This window comes from Pan troglodytes, chromosome 21, assembly GCF_028858775.2.
Source record: "Pan troglodytes isolate AG18354 chromosome 21, NHGRI_mPanTro3-v2.0_pri, whole genome shotgun sequence".
Lineage (NCBI taxonomy): Eukaryota > Metazoa > Chordata > Mammalia > Primates > Hominidae > Pan > Pan troglodytes.
This window is the reverse complement of record NC_072419.2, coordinates 63,641,659-63,669,222: the sequence shown is the minus strand read 5'-3', so window position 1 is coordinate 63,669,222 and position 27,564 is coordinate 63,641,659. Positions and strand designations below refer to the sequence as shown.

Sequence of the window (27,564 nt, the reverse complement as noted above, 5' to 3'; positions counted from 1 at the left end):
TACCCACAAATGGCCTGTCACCCAGCACAAGTAACAGTCCCCATTTGAGTCACTCGGAAATCTGAGCAGCAAGGCCAGAAAGCACTGGGGATTTTGAAGATGGGAATGAGGGAAGCAAGGAAAAACACATTCAAACTCTGCCCACCAGGGCTCACAGAGGCTGCCGTTCCGCGCAGCAGAAGTGAGCGCAGCTGGGGACTCCCTTTCCCCTAAGGTTGCTGCATTTCCCAGAGGGTGTCTGAAATCTCAACTCAAAACCCCACGCTGATGCTGGGCAGGACGCACGTTCCTGAGGTTACAGGGTGGGCAAGAGAAAAGGACAAAGGAAGCTCGGAAAGCAATCTGCAAAAGACTTTATTACAAAATACAGCACGGGGCTCACAGACGCTTTTCCAATATTCTCTAACACGTACACTGAAGCACTGCAAAATCCCTGGCGGTGCCCGCAATCTACAACAACCTCAACCCCCTTAGTTACAGAAAAACTCTGCAACAGGCAGTGGAATGGAGAGACGGCAAGTCGCCGCGGACGCCTGGGCTCTCAGCTGCTGAACAATGACATCATTTTCTCCAGGGGTTGAAATCCATGTCCATGGCTGACAACCCAACAAGGCTGGGACCCAAATTCGTACAGAGATGAGGCAGAGTGGAGAGAAACAACTCTGGCTGAGCCAGAGTCTCCAGCCACTACTTCTTATTCCTGGGCTTTAGCTCTTCGGCTGCATTACGCAGGAAAATGTAATTTTTTTTCTGGGGATTATAAAATTCATGTCCCTAAAGAGAGCAAAAAACACCAATGATCTTATTATTCAAAAGAAAGTTAGCATTTGTAGGTGCTTTTTCTAGGTGAAGTCCTGTGCTACAATACTGGAAACATATAATCTCTCAGAGAAATAAAACAACAAAGATAAAGTCAAATGTGAAGCAGAACTTCAGTCCTCAGAGAAAGGCCTAAGGATGTGGTTGGTACCAGTGTGTCATCAATGTCCTACTGAGAGAGTCTTCACAGGTTCATTTTCAACACTGAGCCCCCTTTTAACACCCCAGGACTTTAACGCCAGGACAACTGCCTTGGGTCCCTTGGTCAGAATTAGTTTTGACCTGAGAATGCTTCACAGAAAGGAGGACATCTGACCTGCGGGGTATCATGGGGATGAAGGAGGACACCCCGCCCCACATGGAAGGAGCAACAGACACGGAGCACAGCAGAGGCATGAACGGTGGTGAGTGAGCCAGAGGCGTGTGCAGAGGTGTGCACGTCTGCCCGGGCCCACACCGGAGGGGATGCAGGGCTATACAGCATCGAAAGACCCCCGAACTCAGGATGAGGCCAGACTACAGGGCTGTGAATGGCAGAGGGAGGCCTTTGAACGTTATTCCCCAGGGAAAAGGAGGCTGTAGGCAGGTCAGTGATGTGATCACATTTAAGTTTTAAGAAGAGAGGTGAGTGGGGTGGGCCAGGCAGATGATCCGGAAGAAAGACAGCAGGCAGGAGCCGCAGGTGGGCCAAAGACCTGGAAGAGGGAGGTGGGGCATGGCGCTGGGTGCACTCTGTCACCTGTACTCTGATGACACATTTTTATTCTCTTCCCAACAGGCATGCCAAGAAAGCTCTAGAAGTTTTGCTCAACAGTGACCACTAATTCTCATAATACACAAAGTGTAGTTTTTCTGAACAGTAACTCAAGCAGCAAGCTCATAACATCAATCATACGTGATCATGACTTTGCACTGGAGATAACTGTCCTTGAACAAAGAACAATGAAAAACCCCTGAAGCAAATTTCTCTTTTAAACTAAAAAGATGCTAATTTATGTAACCCCCACAATAAGCTGACATTAACTGCTTAAATGAATGAGATTTTACTTCAATTTTTAAACAGCACTCAAAGCAATTACCTTTCTCACTGCTTTCAATTTACTACATTTTTTAATGCGTATAATGTATAGAGTCCTGCGTGTCATTTAAGTTAAAATGCAGAATTTTGATGTAGCTGCTGGGATGAGTATGCAAAGAGGAGATTCAATGAAGAGCCCGAGGTGGGAGCTGAGGCCTCGGGCTCCACACATGCCACAGCCTGTCCACCCTCAGCCAGGCAGAACCAAAAAAGTACACTCTTGTCACAAAACTGAGTGCATGGCTTACACAGGTGAATGGATAAACAAATGGCACACCCCACCCGGGAATACTAAGCAGCACTGAAAAGTAACAGACAAGTGATTCACTCAACAGCATGGGTGAATTTCAAAATCCTTATGCTGAGGGAAAGAAGCCAGGGCGAGGGGAAAATGTAGCGTAGGGCTCCACTTACATAAAATTCTAGAAAATTCAGACTAGTCCATAATGCCAGAAAACAGATCCATGGTTTTGTGTGTGCGTAAGGGAAGATTACAGTAATATACACAAAAACCTTTCGGGGAGATGACTATGGTCATAGTTTCATGGGTATTTACAGATGTTGAAACTGATCAAATTGTATACTTTAAACAATGACTGTATTTCAATTGTACCTCAATAAAGTTGCTTTAAAAAAAGAACGCAGCTTCATGGCTCACACAGCAAACCCTCAAACAGGGAAACACAGAAGCAGCAGCAGGCCTGGAGGGTCAGAGGGATGGAAGGCAATCAGCTGGACTTCTGTGTCTAAGTTCGGGGCCTCAGGGAGACTCAGGTGCAGCCACGCTCCTGAGACTGGGAAATACTAAAGGTGGAGCGGGCAGGGCCCGAACCAAGGGATGTCTCCAGTCACTGGCTTGTGTGGCAGCAGGTGTCTTGGGAATGCAAAGCACTGGTTAGAGCCCTGTGGTGGCCCCCCAGGCTGAGATAGGGGGAGGCCAGCAAGGCAAGAGGGGCAAGAGACAGGAGCTGGCAGGAGGACGGGAACCACAGCCCAAAGCAGAATAAACCAGGACATGGCCAAGAAGCAGGGAGGAGAGCTGTATGGAACAGGAAGGGACGGGTGAGTGACCGGCACAGACAGAAAGGAAGCTTCTGGACTGGATGAGGAGAACGTGGCCACAGGGACTCTGAGTACAGCTGCAAGAGGCCAGAAAGTACCTGGCAGTGGACTGAGGAGGGGCCAGAGCACAGAGAACCAAGAGGGTAGGTGCCGACACCACTCTCTCGATAGCCTTAATATACACGGAAATGGTTCCTCGAGCCTTCCATGCTTAGACAGAGGGGAGGAGCTGGTGGACGGGGACAGAAGACAGTGGGAGAAGGCCCAGAAAAGAGCCATGAGGGTGGAAGGAGGCGGGGTCAGCACAGGCAGACATGAGGTGAGCGGGAAAGACACTGCAGGCCACTGGAAGCCCCTCCTATGTGAAGCAGGCGACCTCCCCATCGGAAGCCAGGGCAGGGTAGGGAAAAGTCTAGAAGGCTGTTGTGGGCAAAGGGCAGAGTGGGGTGGGAGAAGAATGATGAAAACCACAAATACAATGATGACAACCTCTCCAGAAGAGCTGAGCAGTGGAGAAACACGCAGGCTGGTTGAAAGCCAACACACTTCCCATGGGGTTGGGCAGAGTACCCGAGTCTACACATTTCACCATCATGCCCAAAGGCCTCAAAAATGCAGCCCCACTCCTGCCAGCTCCTAACTCCCCATGCCCAAACCACCAGCCAACCAAGCAACCAACAGCACCCAGGCGAAAGCTCCATGACCCGCCCTGCCAACCCCTTCATAAAGTGCAGCCCCCGGCTTGCCTGTGCTTCTGTGCCCAGGAACAGAGCAGCCCGTAATGGCTCACACTGGCCGAGCACTTCCTGTGTGCTGGGTTCTGGCCAAAGGCTATACTGAATCCCCACAACCATTTGAGGAAGTCCTGCAATTTCCCCTTACAGGGAGGGGACAGTGACCTGCCCAAGGACACATGTGAGTCCTGAGAAGAGTCACAACTCAGGCCTAGGCCTTCTGAACCCAGAGCCTGGCTCTGCTGCCTTGGAGCACCCAGAGCAGGCCCGGGAGTTCTCACCTTTGACCAGTCGTAGCTGGAAGCGTACGCAAATATGTTTCCATTGTGATTGAAACAGCAAGCTGAGATGGGCTGATCTAACTGTTCCGAAGTTTTTAGTTTTGTTCTGGCATCTTTGTCCCAGAAGCTGAATCTACCATCAGATCCCACAGTTGCAAGGGTGCCATGAACAGGATGGAACGCGATTCCATTTACCTGCAAGGATTGACATGCACAATGAGAAGCCAGGCAGAGGGGCGCAGAGAAGGTTCCACCCACGCACACTTCCTGCTTGAGTTAGGAAACAAAGCGCACAGGTACATTTCCTTCCAGCTGCTGCCCGCTGATAGCAAGAGAAACTATCCAGGCTTCCTCCATCAAATGCCAGCCCAGAATCCAATCTTGCCTCCTGTGAGGCCTGCACACCAGAGAAAGTGAGCATGTGGACAGCAAGAAACAAGGAGCAGACCTCAGGAAAACGTTTCTTTTGAGCAAACAGATTTCTCAGTCTGAGCTGTGGGTGTGAACTGTCTACCAGCGCTCCTGAGGGAGGGAGAAGACTCTCGGCAAAACATCCTAAGCTTATGTTCAGAAACAAATACACAACACTGCTAGTCAGGCGGCACGTTAACACAGAAAACAAGGCCAAGTGCGGTGGCTCACGCCTGTAATCCCAGCACTTTGGGAGGCCGAGGCGGGCAAATCACAAGGTGAGGAGTTCGAGACCAGCCTGGCCAATATGGTGAAACACCGTCTCTACTAAAAATACAAAAATTAGCTGGGCGCCTGTGGTCCCAGCTACTTGGGAGGCTGAGGCAGGAGAATCGCTTGAACCCAGGAGGCGGAGGTTGCAGTGAGGTGATATCACGCCACTGCACTCCAACCTGGGCGACAGAGCGACTCCGTCTCAAAAACAACAACAACAAAAATCCACAGAAACCTGAAGCCTACAGCATAAGCCACTTATCTCCGGACATGAACACACAAGCTCTTCAATGATGAGTCTTTTCTGATCCCACAATTCCTCAGCCACCTCCAAGTCTGGTTTCCAGATGTATTACCACAGTTAAAGTGTCTAAAAACGTACCGCATAAATGTCCTGAGGAGCTGAAGTGTTGGTTCCATTAGATCGATGACATTTAAAGGTGAAGTTATCTTTGGCGCTGAAAGACAAAGGTTCATGTAAGTCTTCCTTTGTTAAAAAAAAGTCCAGTGAAATCTGCAAGCTGACAGAGTCACACTTACGGGTTCGGGGGGTTGATATAGTGAATAGCAACTCTCCCCTCGATACTTCCCAGGGCAAAACCAGTAGGCTTGTTCTGTTTGTCTTTAAAAATAGCCACACACCGATGCTACAGTTAAAATAAAAAAGAGACATAATCACAGCATAAGATTTCATGACTAACGTGAAGGTAAGTCATTTTTACCCCATGTTTAGGTTTTAGAAGAACCAGAAAAAATCACTCAAATATGATACAGCAGTAAGCATTGCTTTCTAACTCCTTAGTAACTCCATCTAAGCAGTGAGTTTATGACCGAACTGCATACCCTGTGCTCCTCCCCTGCCCCCGCTGCTCGCTCTCCCTCTGCCACCCTGCAAGGCCGCGTTCACGCCAGCAGAGCCCCATGGGCTGCGAGGCAGATAGCGGCCCTGCCCGTGGGGAATGGAGACGTCCCTGGCTAGGCAGACACCCCTCAGGAGGTCACCCGAAGCTTCTGCACTTCTGCCTCCCCAGCTGGAGGAGGGATGCAGGCTCTGCCACACCCGTCTCACAGGGAAACAGGGTGAAGGGGACGGTGGGTGCAGTGGCCATGCTACACACAAGCAACACGCTGCACTTCGCCCAGTGTTGAGTTTGAGGGCCCAAGGGCGGGTCTCTATTCTACAGAAGAACCCAGAAATTCCACTACCCAGCCTCCTGGGCAGAAAAGCCGACCACCCCGAGGAGAAGCCAACTTTGGAGTTACCACTTCCTCCTTCCAGTCGTGGTAACCTGGCCAAAGCTTGGAAGGCCATCCACCCTGCCTAAGCTGGTCATCTGAGCTTCCGTGTGAGTTCAGGGGAAGCCTGGCAGGACCCAGGCAGGGGCCAGGCAAGACGAAGGAAGAAGCAGCCTCTGGCATTGTGACAGCTGCTGGGGATGCACGTTTCCTAAGTACAAAGGAAAACGGCCTCCTCTTTCATTCCTGTACTGTTTGCTCCCCTGCCTTTTAAAAAACTGCCAGACCATTACTTTTGTGAGTACAAAGAAAAAAAGTAAAGCAAACTGACAAACATCTATAAGTTCTTAGATGACAGAAAAGGCCATGGCTGGTCGTCAGCACAGGGTCTACTGTGTGGCACACCAGGAACTGCACAATGCCAGGGGTGCCACTTGCACCAAGAGCCACATGCACTGGCCCTGTGCAAAGGCCGATGGCAATCAGTTCTCAACAACGGAGAGGCCAGGGCGCTAGCACCGGGTGGCAGGAAGTGAAGCCAGATGGGACCAGGTTTTTTCTGGATTCAACCAAAAGGAAATGGGGAAGCAGGGAAGGGCTTAGGCTGGGGTCCGGCAAGGCCAGTGGTGCCACTTACAAGAGCCCCTGCCTCACCTCCGGAGGATGCCTTGAACGAGGGCCAAGGTCTAAGTGCTTATTTTATTGTGGTAAGAAGAGTTAACATGAGAGCCACCGCTTAACACATTTCTAAGTCTACATTATTGTTGACTACAGGTACCATGTAGTACGGCATATCTCTAGAACATTCTCATCTTGTTTAATGAAATTTCATCCCATTGATTAAGTAGCTCCCCATTTCCCTCTCCCCCAATCCCCTGATGACCGCCATTCCACCCTTTTTCTGTGGGTCTATGCTGGATATCACATTTAAGTGGAACCATGCAGTTTCTTTCTGTGTCTGGCTTATTTCATTTTGCATAATCTCCTTCATGGTCACCCACGTTGTCACGAATGGCAGGATTTCCTTCCTTCAGGCTGCATGCACAGCATCCCACTGCAGGTATACACTTCATTTTCTTTATCTGTTCACTTGGCTATTGTGAACAGTGCTGCAAGGAACACTAGGAGTACAGGTCTCTCTTCAAAATACCCATTTTGATTCTTTTGAATCAAGACCTGTAAGTGGAACTGCTAGATCGTATGGTGATTCTGTTTTTCATGTTTTGAGGCCTCCAGTTTTCTGTAACGGTTGTGGCATTTTGCATCCCCCCAACAGTGCACGAGGGTTCCAGGTTCCCCACACCCTCCCCAGCGCTTGTTATCTTGGGGCTTTCTGGTAACAGTGGTCCCATCAGCTAGGAGATGGTATCTCACTGTGGTTTTTGTTTGCCTTTCCTTGATGGTTAGTATGTTAAGCACATTTCCATACACCTGCTGGATATTTGTATGTCTTCTTTGGAGACATGTCTATTCAAGTCTTTGGTCCATTTTTCACGTCACCAGTTTTCTTGCTATTGAGTTGCAGGGGTTCCTTACGTATTTTGGAAATCAATCCCTTGTCAGAAATAGCCTCCAGATGTTTTCTCCCATTCCACAGGCTGCCTTTTCACTCTTTTCATGTTTCCCTCTGCTGTGCAGGAGCTGTTAGTTTAACACAGTTCCACTTGGCCATTTTTGCTTTTGTTGCCTGTGCTTTTTGGTGTCATATCCAAGAAATTACTGGCAAGACCAATGTCATAGAGTTCTGATCTAAGTGCTTTCCAAGATTTGAATTAGATGTGGTGGCAGGAGGGAGGGAGAAAAAATGAACAGATTCCCAAATAATTTCAGGGTAGAGGGGAGGAGACTGAGGATTAGTGAGACAGGAGAGGGAAAGTTCAATCAGGGGTGACCTCAAGATTTCTGGCTATAACAAAGGAGATGGAGGTCCCATTGAATGGGCTGTGAAGCACATCAGGAGCAACAGGCTGGTGGTGGCCGAGAGGGGCAGGTTCAGATCAAATGTTCACTCTGCAAATATTTACAGAGCACCTTTTACACTTAAGGCCCTCCTCCAAGTGCTGGGAGGCAGCAACAAATACAAACAAAAATCTCTGCTCTCATGGAGTTTACATTCTAGTAGGCAAAAAAAGTGAAATATTTAGTATGTACATGACGTTCATACATACGTATAAAATAGATGGTACTGGTGGCAGAAGCAAGGGAGAATCCTGAGGCAAGGGTAACATGTGAATAAAGAGCTATAGAATGTAGTCTTGGGTTTGGTGTGGGATACTGTAGGCTCAGACGCCTGGGAGACACACCAAGGAGCTGTCCGACTGGGTGTCCATGTCAGGAGCACAGGAATGAGGTACGAGTCTCCAGTCCACAGGGCGTGGCTGAGCGACAGTGGATGGGAGATCAGTTGTGCTTGGGTGGAGGAGGCAGTGGCTTAGGGAGAAGTCTGTGGAACCTCCACATTCAGCCAAGAGCCAGCAAGGATAGAAGAGCCACAGAGGTAGCGGGTAAGAGGCTGGAAAGACAGCAGCCAGGGGAAATGTTTCTTGTAAGAACAGTGAATGAAGCTCTGTTCCAGTAAGAGGATGGGTGTCCAGGGTCCCCTGGAATTACCAATGAGGATGCCACTGGTAGTCATGCCAAAAACAGTTCTGGTGGAACAATGGGGGCAAAGGTCTCACTGAGTTAGAAATGAGTGGGAGGTGAGGGAATAAAGGACATTTCATGCAAGATGCCCCACTGCGGAAGGAAAGGGGACGCGGGCAGTACTGGAGGAGGATGTGGGGATCAAGGGAGGTGTGTTTTCTAGGATCAACTAGACTTGAGCAAGTGTCAGTGCTAATGGAGAAGTACTACGCAGCAGGAGAGACGGGTGTATGGGAAAGAGGTGATACTCTGCATACGGTTCCTGAGAAGGCTGGAGGGCATGGGTCCCACCACAAAACTGGCCTTAGCAGGACGGTTTCCACCTCATGGGGGAAAAGGCAGGGGAGGAGGCAAGCACGGGCAGATCTCTAGATCCGGCAGGAGAAAGAGGAGGAAGTTCCCATTAGCTTCTTTTTTCTCTGAGCAAGAGCTGATCTGATCGGCTGAGACAAAGACTAAAGGAAGGAGAAGCTGACAAGAGTGCAGGCCCAGCAGCCCTGTGGCAAGTGGAGGATTGAGCTAAGGAGAAAAAGCTAGCAAGCATCTAGGCATGATGCAGACAGAGTTGAAGGTGGAAGCTAGGAATTTACAATGGAACCAACCCATCCAGATGTGTAATTTTATTCTCAAGGAAACCAAAATATTTTGCCCCAAAATAGACTTCTCTGACATATTTCAAGATGGCTATACAGAAGGGCTGGAAATAATAGCTGAAAAGCTATCTTTGGTGGGGAGATCTGCATGTGCAGAGAAAATCGGCATTGATGCAGCCAGGCTTTCTCCAAGGCCCTTCCCTTGTCCTGATTTAGGGAAGATTAACTGCAGTCTGATGCCGTTAAAGGTCTCAGTTCTCTCCGAGGGTGCTACCTGTGGGGCTTCCTCCACATTAACAAGACCACCTTTGCTACACAGACCTCTTCTTCTCTTCTTCCCATAACCTGTCTTGCCACGAGAACCCAATTTACCATGAAAGCCTGTTTTGGGCCATGCCCTGAGCCCCCTTCTTTCTGTGACCTCAAGATGGTATGAAAGCATCAACCATATTGCCTTTAAGATCATCGTAAGACGCTGTGCACATCAATACATTTGTATGCCATTTCTCCTATTAATCTGTCTTTTACCAGCTGCTTTTCAGTGAACCCCTTCAGAGGGCAAAGGAGAAGTTTTCCCTTGGCCCCTACAATTCAGTAGCACTCAGCCATCCAGGGGCATGTTTGGAGAAGACATAAGTTCAGTTCATCCAGGGATACCTTAGTATTACTTAATATTCACTCACTAAGTATTTGCGTTTATATCCTTCAATTCACCCCTCTTTGAACATACTTACAGGTTTTACAAAGTACAACTGTATTCCAGATGTGAGCACAATCTTGCATACAACAGGTGCTAAATACATACTTCTTGATTTGACTAATGACACACCTGATGTTTCAGTGGAGATTCTATCCTCCTGAATTCAGAAGGTTGATTCTCTAGCTGATAGACAATCAGGCCCCTCTCTGCAGTTGCCACCACAGCCATGGGGTATATCTAGGGAATGGAAGAAAACAGAGACGCGCTTCAGGTGAAGGAGTGTGCTGTTTTTATACTAATGTATTTGATCAATTTTTGGTTACAACATTAAGTCTGGATTTTCATAATCCTGGGATTATATTTCACTAAAACCTAGAGAAATAGTATTTGAAAGTAGAACATTCATATATTTTAAAAAGTCTCGTGTTTTAAAACTAACTATAAAATATATGGATATTTAGAAAATATACTCAGGAACTAAGAATAAATAAAAATCCCCTACACCACTCCTTCAGTTGCTGTCACTATTCCAGCCTTTGTTCTCAGCATTATACTTGGTATGTAGCATATTTCTGTACAGTTCATATCCTTTACTCAAAACATGTTTCATAAGGTCCACGTCACACACTTTTTCAAGTACTAGCAGTGGCTTCTAACGTCCCCTCAAATGAACCTACCACGGGGTTTATTTATCTGTGTCTTGGTGGCCCCTTAGGCCACTTCCAATGTTTCACTATATTACATAAAACAAAGACCAGCCGGGCATGGTGGCTCACACCTGTAATCCCAGCACTTTGGGAGGCCGAGGCAGGTGGATCATGAGGTCAAGAGATCGAGACCATCCTGGCCAACATGTGAAACCCCGTCTCTACTAAAACTATAAAAATTAGCTGGGCCTGGTGGCACACACCTGTAGTCCCAGTTAACGGGAGGCTGAAGCAGGAGAATTGCTTGAACCCGGAAGGCAGAGGTCGCAGTGAGCTGAGATCATGCCACTGCACTCCAGCCTGGCGACAGAGCGAGACTCCATCTCAAAAACCAAACAAACAAAAAAACAAAGACCATCTGTATCTATGATTATTTTCTTGTGATAAATTCCTAAAAGTGGAATTACGGGATTGTTGGTACAAAACTTTAAGATGTGACTAAACAAATGGAGAAAGTTCCATTTCTTTTTCCTTTTTTTTTGAGATAGTATCTCACTCTGTCACCAAGGCTGAAGTGCAACAGCGTGATCTCAGCTCACTTCAACCTCTACCTGCTGGGTTCAAGCAATTCTCATGCGTCAGCCTCCCGAATAGCTAGGATTACAGACGTGCGCCACCATGCCCAGCTAATTTTTATATTTTTAGAGATGGGGTTTCGCCAGGGTGGTCTCGAACTCCTGACCTCAAGCAATCCACCCACCTTGGCCTCCCAAAGTGCTAGGATTATAGGCGTGAGCTACCATGCCTGGCCGAGAAAGTTCAATTTCTATCCCACTCAGAAACAGTCCCCAAAGACCTGGTACCACCTCACAAACTTACTGCAAGTTTTCCTACTGCCATGGAAAGGACATGATAGATGTCACACTAGAGATGGCATGTAGCTAGCTGCATATGTTCAAACGAGTGGCAGGAAAACTTGACATCCAGCATTTAGTACTTCTAGAAGAAACGCAGCACAAAAATCTCCCAATTGGAGACGACTGAGGCAATCTCAACTCGATCCTTTATATCTATTACTAAAGCTAGCAGGATTTTTATATTACCCACTCACTAACTGCAGGACGCCACAAGGTGAGAATACTTATTTTGTTTTTTTTAAAGTAAATACATATTAAGTTGAAATCCCTTACCACGTCAGCACAGTAACACCTTTCAGGGAGTTGCAAAACCATCATAGGATTTGACGATCGAGTATCCCAAAACTAAAAGCAAAAAAGAGAAGCCAGTATGTGACCATTCAGAGCAGAAGTCGAAATGGTGCAAAAATAAATGACAATCCTGATGGGGCCAAACAATGCCTCAACGGCACATTATACCTTTAAAGTCTTATCCCAGCTCCCAGTCATCACACAGCTGTAGTTTGGAGCTTTGATCCAATGGATGGTTTTAACAGGAGCATCATGCTTTCAACAAGACAAAAACAAAACAGATCAAGGTAAATGTAAGAATGTGCTGAACAGCTTTAGTTGTGGCAATTCAAAGGGAAGAAACTAATTTAAATACTGGGGCCATACCAAACAAAAACCAAAAGATATTTAGCATTTTACCAATCCTTCCTCACTGACAGAGTTTGCATGTCCCCACCAAATCCCATGTTGAGATGTAATCCCCAGTGTTGAAGGTGGGGCCTGGTGGGAGATGTCTGGGTCATGGGGGCGGATCCCTCCTGTGTTAGCACAGTCCTCACGATAGTGAGTTCTCTGAGATCTGGCTGTTGTAAAGTATGGCACCTCCTCTCTCCCATAGCTCTCTTTCCTGCTTTTGCCATGTGATGTGCCTGCTCCGTCTCCTGCTCCCTTGGGATTCCCCAGAAGCCGAGCAGATGCCGGCACCATACTCATACAACCTGCAGAACATGAGCAAACTAAATTTCTTTTCTCTATAAATTACCCAGTCTCAGGTATTTCTTTATAGCAATGCAGGAAGGGACTAATACACCCATAATCGAAACAGTCAATTTAACACAAAAACATATATCTACCTTCCATTCTAGCAAACTTTAATTTTTTTACTCATAATTAAGACATATGTGCGAGTGAAAGTAAGCTCCTCCTTAGGGAGATATTCAGAAATAACAAGCAGGGGATTCCACCACAGTTTTACTCACTGAGGTGACGGGAATTAAGAGATCAATGAGATGTTTCTAGTACACAGCCCTGTGACCTGAGTATGCAGTGCCTTCCTGAAAATGTTTCAGCACTGTGCTCTTCCTGAAGCCCCCTTAGCAGGCTGGACCCTCTGGTTCTAAGTTCTCTTATCTTCATTACTTCTGCCCTTGGCATTCTTCACACAGTACCTGCCAGTGGTCCCTGAGTAATGGTAAAAGTTCCACACGTGTGGGGAAATGCCCCTCTTACTCGCTGCTCTATTACTGGCCCATAAACAGAACACTTGCTGAATGAGTAAGTGACCAAATGCAGTTGGTAGAAGACCAGCCATGCACGAGGTCACAACGTCCAACCTGTGAATGGCAAGGACCACCTATGACCTGTCTTTCATAGATTTTAATGTCGCTAACTCCTTATGACTCCATCCATACATATATGAAGATCCATGACAAGACAATCTGTGAACACTAGTTAAGAATGAGAATGGTTATAAAATTGTTATTTTTGTGCTAAAGAGGTTTCTGTTATATTGTCTAATTGATTTGACAGAGTCTAACTGCACGTTTCTTATTATAATTATAATAATTATTTCACTTAAAGAGCCATCACAGTCCTGGGTACCAGTTGTGCCTAGCCTTTCTGCAGAGGCTTCTGTTACCTGTGCGATCTGTATTGCTTGGTTACTGCTGAGGTCCCACATTTTGGCAGTTTTATCACACGATGCCGTAAATACTTTGCTCCCATCCTAAAATAAAATGGAGAAAATTTTGCATTTTAAGAAAAATTAAATCTTTAACTATATATATATTTAGACACTACGTTGAACATATTGAGGCAAACTTTGGCAATCTTTATTTTTCCAATTGTTTGGGGACCAGTGTACTGCAAACTACAGCATCATACAAAAAATTCATTTTCATCTATTTCATGATTGACTTACTTTTCTAAGCGAGAACATATAAACAGGATTTTAAAAATCAGAAATCACAAACTAGTGAAAACAAACTCTTTCTCTTCTCCCTGATCCCAGGTCTCCTCTCAGCAGCAACCATGGACCACTTTAAAATTTTTTTCTTATTTTGATAAAATTTAAGCCTTCAGAAAAGTTGCAAAAATACAAAAAATACCCATAAGCACTTCACATAGATTCATCAATTGTAAACATTCTGTCACATTTATCTTTCTCTCTATATACAAAACACATAACTATAATCACAATTACTTTTATTCAGTCCCTATCTAATAACACTTCCAAGTACATGCAATAAAGCTATGCCAATTTACAACAGTCATTGGTCCTATCTAACTTGTCAAATAGATTTAAAAATTAGTGGTCACTGTGTGATGGTTTCACAATATTCACACAGAGAACTCAAAGTAGGTCTTCTCTGTCACTGCAGCTTGAAAGCAGCCAGACATATTATGTCAATGAGTGTCGCTGCATTTCAATAAAACTTTATTTACAAAAATAGACAATGGGTCAGGTTTGACTCATGGGCCATAGTTTGCTGAACCTTGGCCTAGTCTATATTTCATTTTTGGTTCCAGAGCTCAAAAATTGACCACCATTCTCCTCTAGCAAAAACTTGTTCCATTGAAGTGACTTCATTTGAAAGAAGAGATATAACTTGCTCCTCATGCTTTTAATGAGGTTGTAATTCTACAAATCCCTGAAAACACAGCAAAGGAAAGGTATGAGTGTATGGAGAGGGCTGCCCTGAGTCCAAGTGAACACTGGCCTCTCAATCTCAAAATGCCAGCCCCACCACGTCATCAGCATTGTGGAGCACAGCATGCCAATCTCAGTGGACACGTGCAGACATAAAGGAGAATCCAGCAAAACACTGGGGAGAGAAAGAGTATGTGTGAATGCTCCACCAGCTGCTCTAAGTCTACCTGCTTCAGCCGCAGAGTTTGAACCATGTCCTTAAAGTACTGAAGATTCAACTTTACCAAGTTTGGCTTTTATGCCTCCAAGGTAACTTTGGGTCTTTGGCGCCCCTGTGCCTTTACCTACATGTCTTTCTCTCCCGGGTAGCTCCGACTCTTCCTGTAAAGCTCCATGAGGGAGGCTGCTAAGCACATGGGCTCCATCACCAGGAAGGTCTGGGCCTAGGCTCAGCCACTCACTTTTGTTCTCACAGGCAAGCTCCTTAACCACTTTGTGACAGCACTGTGCTAATCCTTCCGTGTAGGTTTAATCTAGTCATCACAATTTTCCACTATCGAGAAGTTGTATTTGTTCTTCTTGTTTGTCCTAAGAGATCATGAGTTTCAGAAGTGTAGGTTTTGCCTACTTTGATTTCCACTTTATCTCCAGGATTTAGCATACAATAGGTGCCTGACAATTATTTGCTGAATTAATAATGTTATTATCTGTTATGGCCTTCATTTTATTATTTACTTTATTATTGTTATTTATTATTTTTTTAGAGACACGGTCTTGCTCTATTGCTCAGCTTAGAGTGCAATGGTGCAATCATAGCTCACTGTACTCTCCAGTTCCTGGACTCAAGGATTCTTCCCACCTCAGTCTCCTGAGTAGCTAGGACTATAGGGATGTGCCATCACACTCAGATAATTTTTTTTATTTTTTGAGACAGGGTTGTTGCCAGGCTGGAATGCAGTGGTGTCATCATGGATCACTGCAGCCTCAGTCTCCTGGGATCAAGTGATCCTCCTGCCTCAGTCTCCCAAGTAGCTGGGACTACAGGTGTGCGCCACCAAACCCGGCTAATTTTTCTATTTTTTGTAGAGACCGGGTCTCCTTACGTTGCCCAGGCTGGTCTCAAACTCCTGGCCTCAAGCTATCCTTCATCCCAAGCCTCCCAAAGTGCCACTGCACCCAGCCTACCTTCATTTTCTAAACAAGATAACAAATTTAGAAAGATTAAACAACTTGGCAAAGTCAAAAGCCTGGAAGAGACAGAGCTGAAATTTGAACCCAGGCCTCAACTGGATGAGACAATGCTTAAAAAGCTATAGGCAAATGGTTTACTTTTCAAGAATCAGCTCTGCTGGCCAGGCGTGGTGGCTCATGCCTATAATCCCAGAACTTGGGGAGGCCAAGGCGGGTGGATCACTTTGAGCTCAGCAGTTTGAGATCAGTCTCGGCAACATGGCGAAACCCCATCTCTACTAAAAATACAAAAATTAGCTGGGTGTGGTGGTGGGCGCCTGTAATCCCAGCTACTTGGGAGGCTGAGGCAGGAGAATCACTTGAACCCAGGAGGTGGAGGTTGCAGTGAGCTGAGATCGCACCACTGCACTCCTGGGCTACAGAGCAACACTCAAAAACAAACAAACAAACAAAAATTTACCTCTATTCTTGTCTTCTGTAAAGCATTCACAGAAGCCTTTCCAAACTTTACAGCTGCTTTCTGTATTGTTTTTCCCACCCAGCACCAGTTCATCCTGCCTCCCCCTCAGAACATACAACTCTCATTCCTGTGTCTGATCCTCCCACTAGATGGTATGAAACTTAGATTCCGTTTTATAAATTCCAATAGCCATTAGATAACATTTGAGCAAAAGGATTCCTGCATTAGTTAATTCTATTTCTTGCCGTACTTTATAAGAAACTTTCTAATTCTGACCCGTTGCCCGATCAGTAAAGACAGACAAAATACATTAGAAATGTTTCAAATCTACTCATGCTGCTACTTTTCTGTGTGTAAACTAAAAATAAGTTGCATATGAAATGAATGCTTCACTTTTCAAACTTTTCATATATCTATTAATGTAGTGTCACAATAACTTGATCAGGTATGTCAGGAAGACATTTTACAGATGATAAAAATGCCTCAGAAAAGCTGATCCTTGCTAATGAATAAAATGGGAGCAACTGTGGCCCCTAAACTATGTCATAATGTTTATACACAGAATTATTTCTTATATATAAGCTAAATAAGATCACATTAAAGCAGCGGTCCCCAACCTTTGTGGCACCAGGGACCGGTTTCATGGAAGACAATTTTTCCAGACTGTGGTGAAGTGAGGGTATGGTTTCAGGATAAAACTGTTCCATCTCAGATCATCAGGCATTAGATTCTCATAAGGAAGACACAACCTAGATCCCTCACGTGTGCACTTCACAACAGGGTTCGAGCTCCTGTGACAATCTAATGCCGCCGCTGATCTGACAGGAGGCAGAGCTCAGGCAGTAAGGCTCACTGGCCCACCATTCACCTCCTGCTGTGCAGCTTAGTTCCTAACAGGCCATGGACCTGTTCTGGTCCACAGCCTGGGGGGTGGGGACCCCTGCATTAACATATGGCCATAAAATTAAGATCGCCCACAGGTTCCCTTTAAATAAGACATCTTGATGGATTAATCACTACCACCCTATTAGCCAGTCACGGGAGCACTGTCATGCATTTGGTATTTTTTAACTTTGGGGTGCTGTGACTCAGCATGGCAACAGCCTGACTCCTGCCAAATCCATTGTAGCTGAACTTATACTGAATATTCCGGACCGACATAACAACCATAAGGTGTTAATTCATGGTTGAAGGACTTAACAATTAATCAATAGATGCTCACGCATGCACGTATGCTCAATTTCAAGAACTATTTCCGAATAAATCCGCAAACTCCCCCCTCCTAATCTGACTTTACCATCAACCTAGGTAAACATACCTTTGCCAAACCCCAAACACAAGAGACTAAAATGCAACCCAGTCAGAGCCCAGACATATTTTAACCACGAACACCCCAACAGCTACCCCTCGATTGATGTAATTTTCTAAAAAATCTTAAGGCTCCTCCTACCCAATAAATCCTCCACTATGTATAATAGATTAACTAAACTTCTACCCTAATACTGATATGATACCTTGAGCATAACCCTCTGAAAGTGCTGCCTCAGTACACCATAACCCTAAATCAACCATACTCTAATTATGAATAACCCTCTCAGCCAAACCTCTGCCAATCCAACTTTAAAGACCCTGAATTTCCAGAACTGTAAGCAACTATTTCTATTTCTTTCTTTCTTTCTCATACTTTAATTTTCCACTTAAGTATTCTACACAGTTAATGTAGCTTAACCACTCAAAGCAAGACACTGAAAATGTCTAGATGGGTCCACAAAACCTTATAAACAGATAGGTTTGGTCCTGACCTTTTTATTAGTTCTTTGTAAGATTACACATGCAAACACCCCTACCCCAGTGAAAATGTCCTCTAGATCACCCGGATCAAAAGGAGCAGGTATCAAGCATGCACAAATGCAGCTCAAAACACTTTGCTCAACCACACCCCCACAGGAAACAGCAGTGTTAAATCTAGTAATAAACAGAAGTTTAACTAAGCTATACTAATATTTAGGGTTGGTTAATTTCGTGCCAGCCACCATGGCCATACAGTTAACCCAAGCTAATAGAACTTGGTGTAAAGAGTGCTAAGCTCCATCTAAATTGTAAAAAACTCCAGTTGAAATAAAACATACTACCAAAGTAGCTTTAATACCCTGAAGACACAGTAGCTAAGACAAGAACTGGGAGGATTAGATACCCCTCTATGCTTAGCCCTAAACCCTAACAGTTACATTAACAAAACCATTTGCCAGAGTATACAAGCAACAGTTTAAAACTCAAAGGACTTGGTGGTGCTTTATATCCCTCTAGAGGAGCCTGTTCTATAATCAATAAACCCCGATACATCTCACCACCTCTTGCCCCTGGCCTATAATGCCCATCTGCAGCAAACCCTAAAAAGGTTATAGAGTAAGCACAAGTATACACATAAAAACGTTAGGTCAAGGTGTAGCCCATGAGGTGGCAAGAAATGGGCAACATTTTCTATGTCCAGAAAATCTCATGACAGCCTTATGAAAGCTAAGGGCTTAAGGAGGATTTAGCGGTAAATCAAGAGCAGAGTGCTTGGTTGAATAAGGCCATGAAGCACGCACACACAGCCCATCACCCTCCTCGAATACTACTCTAGAAATCACTATTACTGATAATTTTCTACACAGGTATAGAGCAGATAAGTTGTAACATGGTAAGCGTACTGGGAAGTGCGCTTGGATAAACCAAAGTGTAGCTTAACCCAAAGCATCTGGCTTACATCCAGAAGATTTCATCATGACCTGACCACTCAGACAACTCTAGCCCCAAACCTCGCTAAAAATATTATCAAACTATCTTAATCAAACCATTTACCTTAAACAAAAGTATAGGCGATAGAAATTTCTACCCTGGTGCAATAGACACAGTACCGTAAGGGAAGGATGAAAGAACTGTATCGAGGACTAAAAAGCAAAGACAAGCCCTTATACCTTCTGCATAATGCATTAACTAGAAATAACCTTACATAGAGAACTATGGCCAAGTCTCCCGAAACCAGACGAGCTACCCAAGAATAGCTGAAAGAGCACACTCGCCTATGTGGCAAAACAGTGGGAAGATTCATGAGTAGCGGTGACACGCCTACCGAGCCTGGTGATAGCTGGCTGGCTTAGTTCAACTTTCAACTTACCCACAGAATTACTTAAACTCCCTTTAAGTTTAACTGTTAGTCTAGAGAGACAGACAGCTCTTTAGACCCTTCCTACAGAGAGTAAAAAACATTACCACCACAGTTGGCCCAAAAGCAGCCACTAATTAAGAAAGCATTTAAGCTCAATATCTAACTATCTTAAATTCTAACCAGTCTACTGAACTCCTAACATCACATTGGACTAATCTATTACTTAATAGAAGCAGTAATGTTAATATAACTAAGATGAAGACATTCTCCATTGCATAAGCTTACATCAGACGGGAGTAACCCACTGACAGTTAACATCCCAATATTAATAAATGATATAATAAATACCGTATTATTTGCACTGTTAACCCAACACAGGCATGCTCTAAGGAAACATTACAAAAAATAAAAGGAACTCAGCAAATCTTACCCCGCCTGTTTACCAAAAACATCACCTCTAGCATTACCAGTATTAGAGGCACTATCTGCCCAGTGACATATATTCAACGGCTGTGGTATCCTGACCGTGCGAAGGTAGCATAATCACTTGTTCTCTAAATAGGGACTTGAATGAATGGCCACACGAGGGTTCAGCTGTCTCTTACTTTCAACCAGTGAAATTGATCTATCCGTGAAGAGGCGGATATAAACAAATAAGACGAGAAAACCTTATGGAGCTTTAATTCATCAATGCAAATAAAAACTCCAACAAGCCTACAGGCCCTAGCCTCCTATCCCTGCATTAAAAATTTTGGTTGGGGTGACCTCGGAGCATAATTCAACCTCCTAACAACCTAAGACCACACTAGTCTAAGTGAGTTATTACACATTGACCCAATAATTTGATAAACGGAGTAAGTTACCCTAGGGATAACAGCGCAATCCTATACTAGAGTCCGTATCGACAACAGAGTTTACGACCTCGATGTTGGATCAGGACATCCTAATGGTGTAGCTGCTATTAAGGGTTTGTTTGTTCAATGATTAAAGTCCTATGTGATCTGAGTTCAGACCAGAGTAATCCAGGTCGGTTTCTACCTACTTAACATTCCTCCTAGTACGAAAGGACAAGAGAAATAGGGCCCACTTCATAAAGTGCCCTCACTCCATAGATGATGCCATCCCAATCTCTTAAATCATCACACATCCTACCCAAGAACAGGGTTTGTTAAGATGGCAGAGCCCAGCGATTGCATAAAACTTAACACTTTATAATCAGAGGTTCAACTCCTCTTCTTAACAACATGCCTGTAATTAACCTCCTCCTGCTCATTATCCCCACTCTTATCGTGACAGCGTTCCTTACACTCATCGAATGAAAAATCTTAGGCTATATACAACTATGCAAAGGACTCAACATTGTAGGTCCCTACAGACTGCTTCAACCATTTGTTGATGCAATAAAACTTTTCACCAAAGAACCCTTGCGGCCCTTAACATCTACTATCACCCTTTATATTATTGCTCCAATCCTAGCCCTCTCTATCGCTCTCCTCTTATGAACCCCCCTCCCTATACCAGATCCTCTAATTTTAATGTAGGCCTCCTATTTATACTAGCCACATCAAGCCTAGCTGTCTATCTATTCTATGATCAGGATGAGCATCTAATTCAAAATATGCACTCATCAGTGCACTATGAGCTGTGGCCCACAGGATTTCATATGAAGTCACCCTAGCTATTATCCAGCTATCAGTTCTACTGATAAGCAGCTCATTTAACTTACACACACTCATCACAAGAGTTCCTGTGACTGCTCCTATCATCATGGCCCCTAGCCATAATATGATTTATCTCCACACTAGCAGAAACTAACTGAGCCTCTTTTGATCTAACAAAAGGAGAGTCAGAGTTAGTCTCAGGCTTCAACGTCGAATACGCCGCAGGCTCATTTGCCCTCTTCTTTATAGCAGAATACATGAATATCATCATAATAAATGCCCTAACTACTACTATTTTCCTAGGAGCACTACACACTGTATATTTACCAGAACTCTATACCACAAATTTAATTACCAAGACCCTTCTAAACCACTCTCCTTACAAATTCGAACGGCATACCCCCAATACCGCTAAGACCAACTCATACATCTTTTATGAGAAAACTCCTACCACTTACATTAGCATTTTGCAGATGCTATATCTCAATGCTTGTCCTAATTTCCAGCATCCCACCCCAAACATAGGAAATATATCTGACAAAACAATCACCATACGTTAATGCAACATGCTGAGCACAAAGGTTGCACCCTATAGGATTTATTTAGATGATACTCTTGTAAAGGCAAAACTATAGGGACAAAAAAACAGATGAGTAGTTTCCAGGGGCTGCGAGCTGGGAAGGATTTGACGACAAAAGGAAGGAAGAGAATTTGGAGGCCGATGGATCTGTTCTATATCTTGAACACAACTCTATGCATTTCTTAACACTCACAGAGCTGTATACCAAAGAGGTTCAGTTTTACAGCAGGCAAATCAGACTCAATAAACCTGACTAAAGGAACAGGTACAAGGCCTCGGAAGGGGCCTCAAGGCTTAGCTTCTTCAGCACTGCAGTGTGTCTGCCTGTCACCAGGCCCCTTAACATTCTCACTACTGTTGGGTTCAGCCACCAGCAGCAATGGCAGGAGAAGGGAGGAGAGAGGCTGGGGTGTTCAACCCCTGGCTCCCCTCGCCACGCCGAGGCCCGTCTACAGCTGTTCATCCCCTGGCTCCCCCGCGCCAGGTGGAAGCCCCTCTACAGCTGCAGCTCATGCTGTGCTCCAGGAGGCCCGCCCACTGCAGCTTGGCACAGGTGTTTCACCTTCCCTGCTGGCTTCTTCATAAATTATCCCTTAATCATTAAACTCTCCTTAATCACACACACAAAATTTAATACAAGAAAAGCTTTCAAAGAAAGTGGCTAACTAAAGCCAACATTAAGAACATCAATAAATGACTACATTTATGTTCAGAAACTTAGAATTCCTACAATATGAACACATATATGCTATTTGTGTTTGGATTATTAAATATTCTAAATCATTCTGTACTTTAAGTAAAATGGAACACGAGAAATGGAAGGGAACGTACGTCACTCCAGCAGACATCGAGCACAGGCCCAGTGTGCATCTGCTGGGCTTTTGGAATGGTCTGTCCACTGTCTTGAACTTCCCAGCAGCGAACCTGTAGTAACAAAAAAATTCAATGCAAACAAAGCAATTACGATGTACTGCTTGCATTTAACACCTAAAAACTAATGGGGTACACCTTAACCATACATAGACTTCTCATAGCAACCTAATTATCTAACTTCAAGAACAAAGGAATTAAAATATCTATGAAAGCAACTGTTTTCTTCGCCTAAGCTACTAAAATAAACAAATTCTATTGCTTACACATAAAATTGCAGATAATTTTCTCAATGCATCTATGAGATATGTCTTCTAAAGTAGAATATCACTTACCCATTACCATTCAGAGAATCGAGACCAAAGTAGAAACTTACCTCTTTTCTGAATACTTCATATAATCTCCCCTCCGTTAAAAAAGTAATACATTTCAGAGATTTTGTAAATATGGCAAAAAAATAAAAATCACCCTAATCACACCACAGACAATCACAGCTAATGGTTCTGTGTGCTCTTAGTCTTCTTTCCATGTACACATATTTTCTGGAAGACACTAGATTATACAGTGTCTTCACTTTTGCAGCTACAGCTTTCCTCACCTGCATCACCAGCCTGTTCAACTTGAAACATCCTTTTTTTAAGCAGCAAATCATCTGAAATCTTTCTAAAAATTACATGTAGAAAGCAAGCTTGCTCAACCTTGACTACCATCCTCCCTCCTGTTCTCCTAACCCCTGCTGCCCCTGTGCTGTAGGCTACAGTTCGAAAGCTTTTCCAAAAACTTACAATGGTATTCCATCATACAAACATACTATACATTGCCATTACTACTAGATATTAAAATTTTCAAAATTGTCACAAGCTCACAGTGCTTTGGCTGTTATAAAGGTGAATTTAGATAATGCAGATGAAGTACATTATCAGATTTCCTACTCAAGTCCCAGAAGGGTATCAATGAGATAAAGGGTATAAGCTGAAGGATTTTTGATAACTATTGCCAATTATCCTGTGGAAAAGCCAACTTACGTACCTACCAGCCATACATGCAGGGTTTCAGCTTATCCTTGCTGGCATTATTATTCTTTTAAACTTTTAATTTTGTTAATTTAATAAAAAAAAGTCTTAAATTTGCATTTATCTGATTACAAGTATGGACGAATGGTTCAGGTTTATTCTTTCTTTTGTGAAGTCCCTCTTTACACCCTTTGCTTATTTTTCTACCAGAGTTTTCTTTCTTTTAGTAAACTGTAATTTTTTTGTCTTTCTTTTTATACATGATGAGTAAGTATCTAGGCAGATCTGTGCTATTATTTAATGTTGAAAAAGTTTCATACACGCCTGAGGAACACTGTCAGGATGCCAAGAAGGGGAATTTGTTGGTGTGTGCCACTGGATATAATGTTCACTCTGGATGAATATGATATTTGATTTGGGAATAAACTTCAAGAGACTGAACTAAAGTAGAAAATTTCGAGCAACACATATGATTGTGCTTTCCTAACAAAAACGGGTGTAAGAATAATGTCTGCCATTCAGAAGGGTTCACACCCCCTAAATTGATTTCTCAAAAAAGGCCATAAATAAGTCCAACTGATTCATTTACTTGGGAAACAACGGAGCTAAAGCTAACCTTGGCCATACAAAGAGAGATGATTTCTAGAACACGTATTTAAGGAGCACTTACATCATTAGCCCATGATCCTGCAATAAGAAAGTTCCCCGGCAAGGTTGGTGGGCTAAAAGACAGACAACCAATGCTATCATCAGGAGATGATGTTACTTCAATATCCTGCGGGAAAAAAGTCAATGTTAAAATGTATGCACACTCACAACTTCATTCCAAATTGTTTTCTTTCTCACTAATTACCTCACGGTGGCCTTTCCTTGTGTACAAGAACTAACTGAATTAGACCTTTCCTTACTTTGATCAAAGACAGGAGTAAAAAATAAGCTAGAGAAAATACCAGCACCACCAGGACTAGCAGTAGCAGCTGCTAATGAAATGCCCATGGTCTTGTTTTCTAAATGACCAGTTCACTCTGGCCCCACAGTGCTACAGCACAGTTTTCACCTGCCATCCCCTCTCTCCAACCATGGGAATTCTGAGTCAACAGTCCTGGCTGGGCCAGGCCCTGGGAATCTGCACTGGAATCTGCACCTTGGGTGATTCTGGAGACCTGGCAGGCCAGGAAGAACAGGACACAAGTACGGGGACACATTTTCTGTGCTCCAGTGTTTCAGAAACATGAGTTAGACAAAGTTTCAAAGCTTTCAGCCTAAAGGAGGCTCCCAAGTCATCTCGGGTTCTGTCCTTAATGGGAGAAACTCTGCCCAAACTCCTCCTACAAGCCCCAGGAAGCTTTTCGTGGTACCTTCATTGGATTGTGATTGTCTGTGGTTGCACTGCCAAACATGCTGGTCCCACTGGTTCCAAAACCTGAGGTTGTTCCAAACAGGCTCATTTTGACCCTAAAAAGTAATGAAAAATGTTAAGGATGGGTTTTCTCTTAAGTAATATCACTGAGAGGCAATGGTAAGATAATTAACTGGCAGAAGAGAAATACTCAAAGTGGCTTGAGGCCAGACTTCACTTTTCAGACAAAAGTGCAATGAGCAGAGTGCTTTCAAAAAATAAACCTTCTATTTTAGAGTAGTTTTAGGTTTCCAGAAATAGTAAAGATAGAATTCCCATACACTCCATATCTAGTTTCCCCTATTATCTCATATTAGTACGGTTCATTCGTTACCATTAATAAACCAGTATGGATACATTGCAGATTATTTTGTAGTCACCAGCTAGAAAATAAATTCACTCATTTTTTACATAGAGACCCTGAGCTGCGCAGCAGGAATATAACAGTAAACAAGATCGCAGGTCCCCGTGCCTTCAGGTTTCCACCTAGTGGGCCATTCACTTTCTTACTAATTTCTACATTCTAGTTTAGGTCAGCATCCGCATGAAACTACCTAGAACAACCAGTCCGGGAAGCGAATCAGCAATTTCTTCGTAAAAGTTTTAAAAAGGTCGGGCATCATGTTTTGGACATTTACCCAGCAAGAACCTCTCCCACCCTGGGTTTTTTCTTGGATATCATAATCTAACAGGCCCACCAGGGTTTGGTCAGGGCCTCTTGCCACTCAGGAGTTGGGACTCTAATCTCACCAGTCTTCATTTTCCTGCTCTGCAAACACAGAGAACATTAACACATTCTCCACGGCTGCTCTGGGGATCAAATCAGATTATGTAGAAAATGCAGTGTCTAGTTCATACTGGGTACAATAAACGACTTTTCCCTTCTTTTTTCCTTCCAACTCCCCGAGGAGTTACGTACACTGAAACCACATTTCAATCCTACTACCTGTTACACTGAAAAGTCCTCCATACCAGTCACCTCTCCAAAGGGAGCCAAATGGCTGAGTGACATCCTTGCTAACAAGACAACACAGAACGGAGAAACTGCAAGGAATTTGAGGAAGGCATTTGAGTTTCCTCAGCTTCATGAAAAATAAGTGCAGAACAAAAGGTCAGAGCAACAGCTACAAGCACATGTATATTTTAGTGAACGTGAGGGGATGTGGTGCTTGCCGGCCACACTTCTGCCCTCAAATGCAGAGGTACTTGAAACACCAGTTAACTGTATGAACGAACAAAGGCATGACAAGGCTTCTTCAATCAGTCCAGGTGCTGGTTACATGGCTTTGGACAGGTCACTTAACCTTGATTTTCTCATCTGTAAAACAGAGACACTAATATCTACTTCACAGAGTTATGAGAACTAAATGAAGCCACACACACACACAGCCTAAAGCACTACAGGTTCTTAATAAATATTACTTTCACTCTATTCCTCTACCTCAACCTTCAAGTTGGGAGAGAACATTTCTGCCATTAGGGATGAACTTAGGAAAAAGAACATGGTAGGTGAGAATCGTTCGTGTTAGTCAGTGTGGACCACACCTTATGCTGAGCACTGGGAAGCTTCCAAAGTTCAGAAGGCACAGTCATCTGTGGGACCCACCTAATCTCTTCCCGCTCTCTCCCGCCTTGCTGCACCCCAGCCCTCCTAGCTCTGCTGGTTTCCTTTTTCTCCTGAACACAAGCTCATCCCTGCCTTGGAGCAAACCTAGTGCTGTTCCTTCAGCCTGGGATGATTTGCTTCTCCCTCCCCACAGCTACCTCAGTTTGAATCTTCATATCCCAGTTCAAAAGTTGCCTCCTCCGAACTTCTTGGGGTGATGAAAATGTCCCAAATTTGAACTTGCCATGTTTACGCAACTGCATAAAACTTCCAAACTCACAATATACACTTTCAATGGTTGAAATTTATGTTATTTAAGTTATACTTCAATAAAGCTGTCACACGTATTCTTTTTTAAAGTTACCTCCTCAGACGCTTCTTTGCCAACTTTAACATATCTAATCTTCCATCACATCCCCTTGCCTTCTTCACAGCACCAGTCACGACCTGGAATTTCTTGTTTACACTCAATCTCTTCCCCCGCAGAATGCTGGCTCCAAGAGGGCAGCCACTTGCCTGGATTCTTCCCTTAATGCATACTGGGTCCCACAGTACAATGCCTGGCCCAGGGCGGCTGGTGTTTAATAATACTTGCCTGGAGAAGTACTGCCTGTACAGTGGCACCTATATACGTATACAATAAATACTTGGCGGGCTAAGACAGAAACAGACTTAGTTTCAGAGAGTGGTAACTGCTACGAAAGAAATGGAGCAGGTTTACGTGGAAGAGGCTAAAAGGGGACGCCCTTCTGCAAAGCGGCCAGGGAAAGCTTATCCCAGGAGCTGACATGTATCTGACGAGACGCCAGACGTGTAAGGGGGAGGGACAGAGGCGACAGACACTGCATTCAACGCAATGTGACCCTTCCCAGGGGCTCAGTTCCCCAACAAGAAAAACGATGGATTAGACCCTAGGTGACCCCTAAGGCCATTTCCAGCTCTGACCTCGCTTCCAGGGCCCAGTAACGAAGCTTAGTCAACAGTCCCGCTCGCGCCCCAGCAACCCGCAGAAGCGCGCTCCCGGGAGGCAACTCGGCCTCTGCGGGCGCCATGGCGGCGGGTAACGACGGGACGCGCGCGGCACGGGGCATACCTGGGGGTCTCGCCCCGGCGGAAAGCGGCGGCCGGGAGCAGAAGGGTCTGAGAAGTTTGCGAACCTGCTCTGGCGCGAAGGACGAGGGTCAGGAGCGCGGACAGAAATCCCAGGAGCCCGAAACCTCCTTAAGCCTGCGGTAGAAACTGCCCTGACTACCGCGGAAACAACGCGCGTGCGCCCTGGAGCCACTTCCTGCGTCGCCCGGAAATCGTCGAAGAAAAAG

At 44.5% G+C, this 27,564-nt stretch overlaps 2 protein-coding genes and 1 long non-coding RNA gene across 10 annotated transcripts in view; 2 read left to right on the top strand and 1 right to left on the bottom strand.

Annotated features, from left to right (window-relative positions):
• Nucleotides 1-1,921, top strand: part of LOC112206529 (uncharacterized) — a 15,586-nt gene extending 13,665 nt beyond the window's left edge. The window contains exons 3-4 of the long non-coding RNA XR_010154129.1: nt 1,048-1,223; nt 1,598-1,921. This is a non-coding gene — a long non-coding RNA (uncharacterized LOC112206529). The remainder of the gene's footprint in view (nt 1-1,047; nt 1,224-1,597) is intronic.
• Nucleotides 331-27,564, bottom strand: RAE1 (ribonucleic acid export 1). Of its 8 annotated transcripts, none has more exons than XM_063802481.1 (12): nt 27,339-27,564; nt 24,599-24,695; nt 23,911-24,015; nt 22,189-22,281; nt 13,304-13,390; nt 11,854-11,940; nt 11,668-11,739; nt 9,960-10,067; nt 5,199-5,305; nt 5,041-5,116; nt 3,975-4,169; nt 331-774 (listed from the first exon to the last, which is right to left on the bottom strand). In XM_063802481.1, the coding sequence occupies exons 2-12, from the start codon at nt 24,686-24,688 to the stop codon at nt 688-690; spliced, it is 1,107 nt and encodes a 368-aa protein (XP_063658551.1). In that variant the 5' UTR covers nt 24,689-24,695; nt 27,339-27,564; the 3' UTR covers nt 331-687.
• Nucleotides 18,778-19,816, top strand: MTRNR2L3 (MT-RNR2 like 3). The gene is given in 1 exon segment (NM_001193629.3): nt 18,778-19,816. A coding segment is annotated over 1 exon segment (75 nt). The 5' UTR covers nt 18,778-19,690; the 3' UTR covers nt 19,766-19,816.

Coding starts and splice junctions, on each gene's coding strand:
- RAE1 (XM_016937194.3), bottom strand. CDS start 27,297: ATGGCGCCCGCAGAGGCCGAGTTGCCTCCCGGGAGCGCGCTTCTGCGG. Junction 24,696..27,190: donor TACTGGGCCCTGGAAGCGAG/GTCAGAGCTGGA, acceptor ATTACTTTTTAG/GGTCAAAATGAGCCTGTTTG. Junction 775..3,974: donor CCAGCTACGACTGGTCAAAG/GTGAGAACTCCC, acceptor TGCTCTCTTTAG/GGACATGAATTTTATAATCC.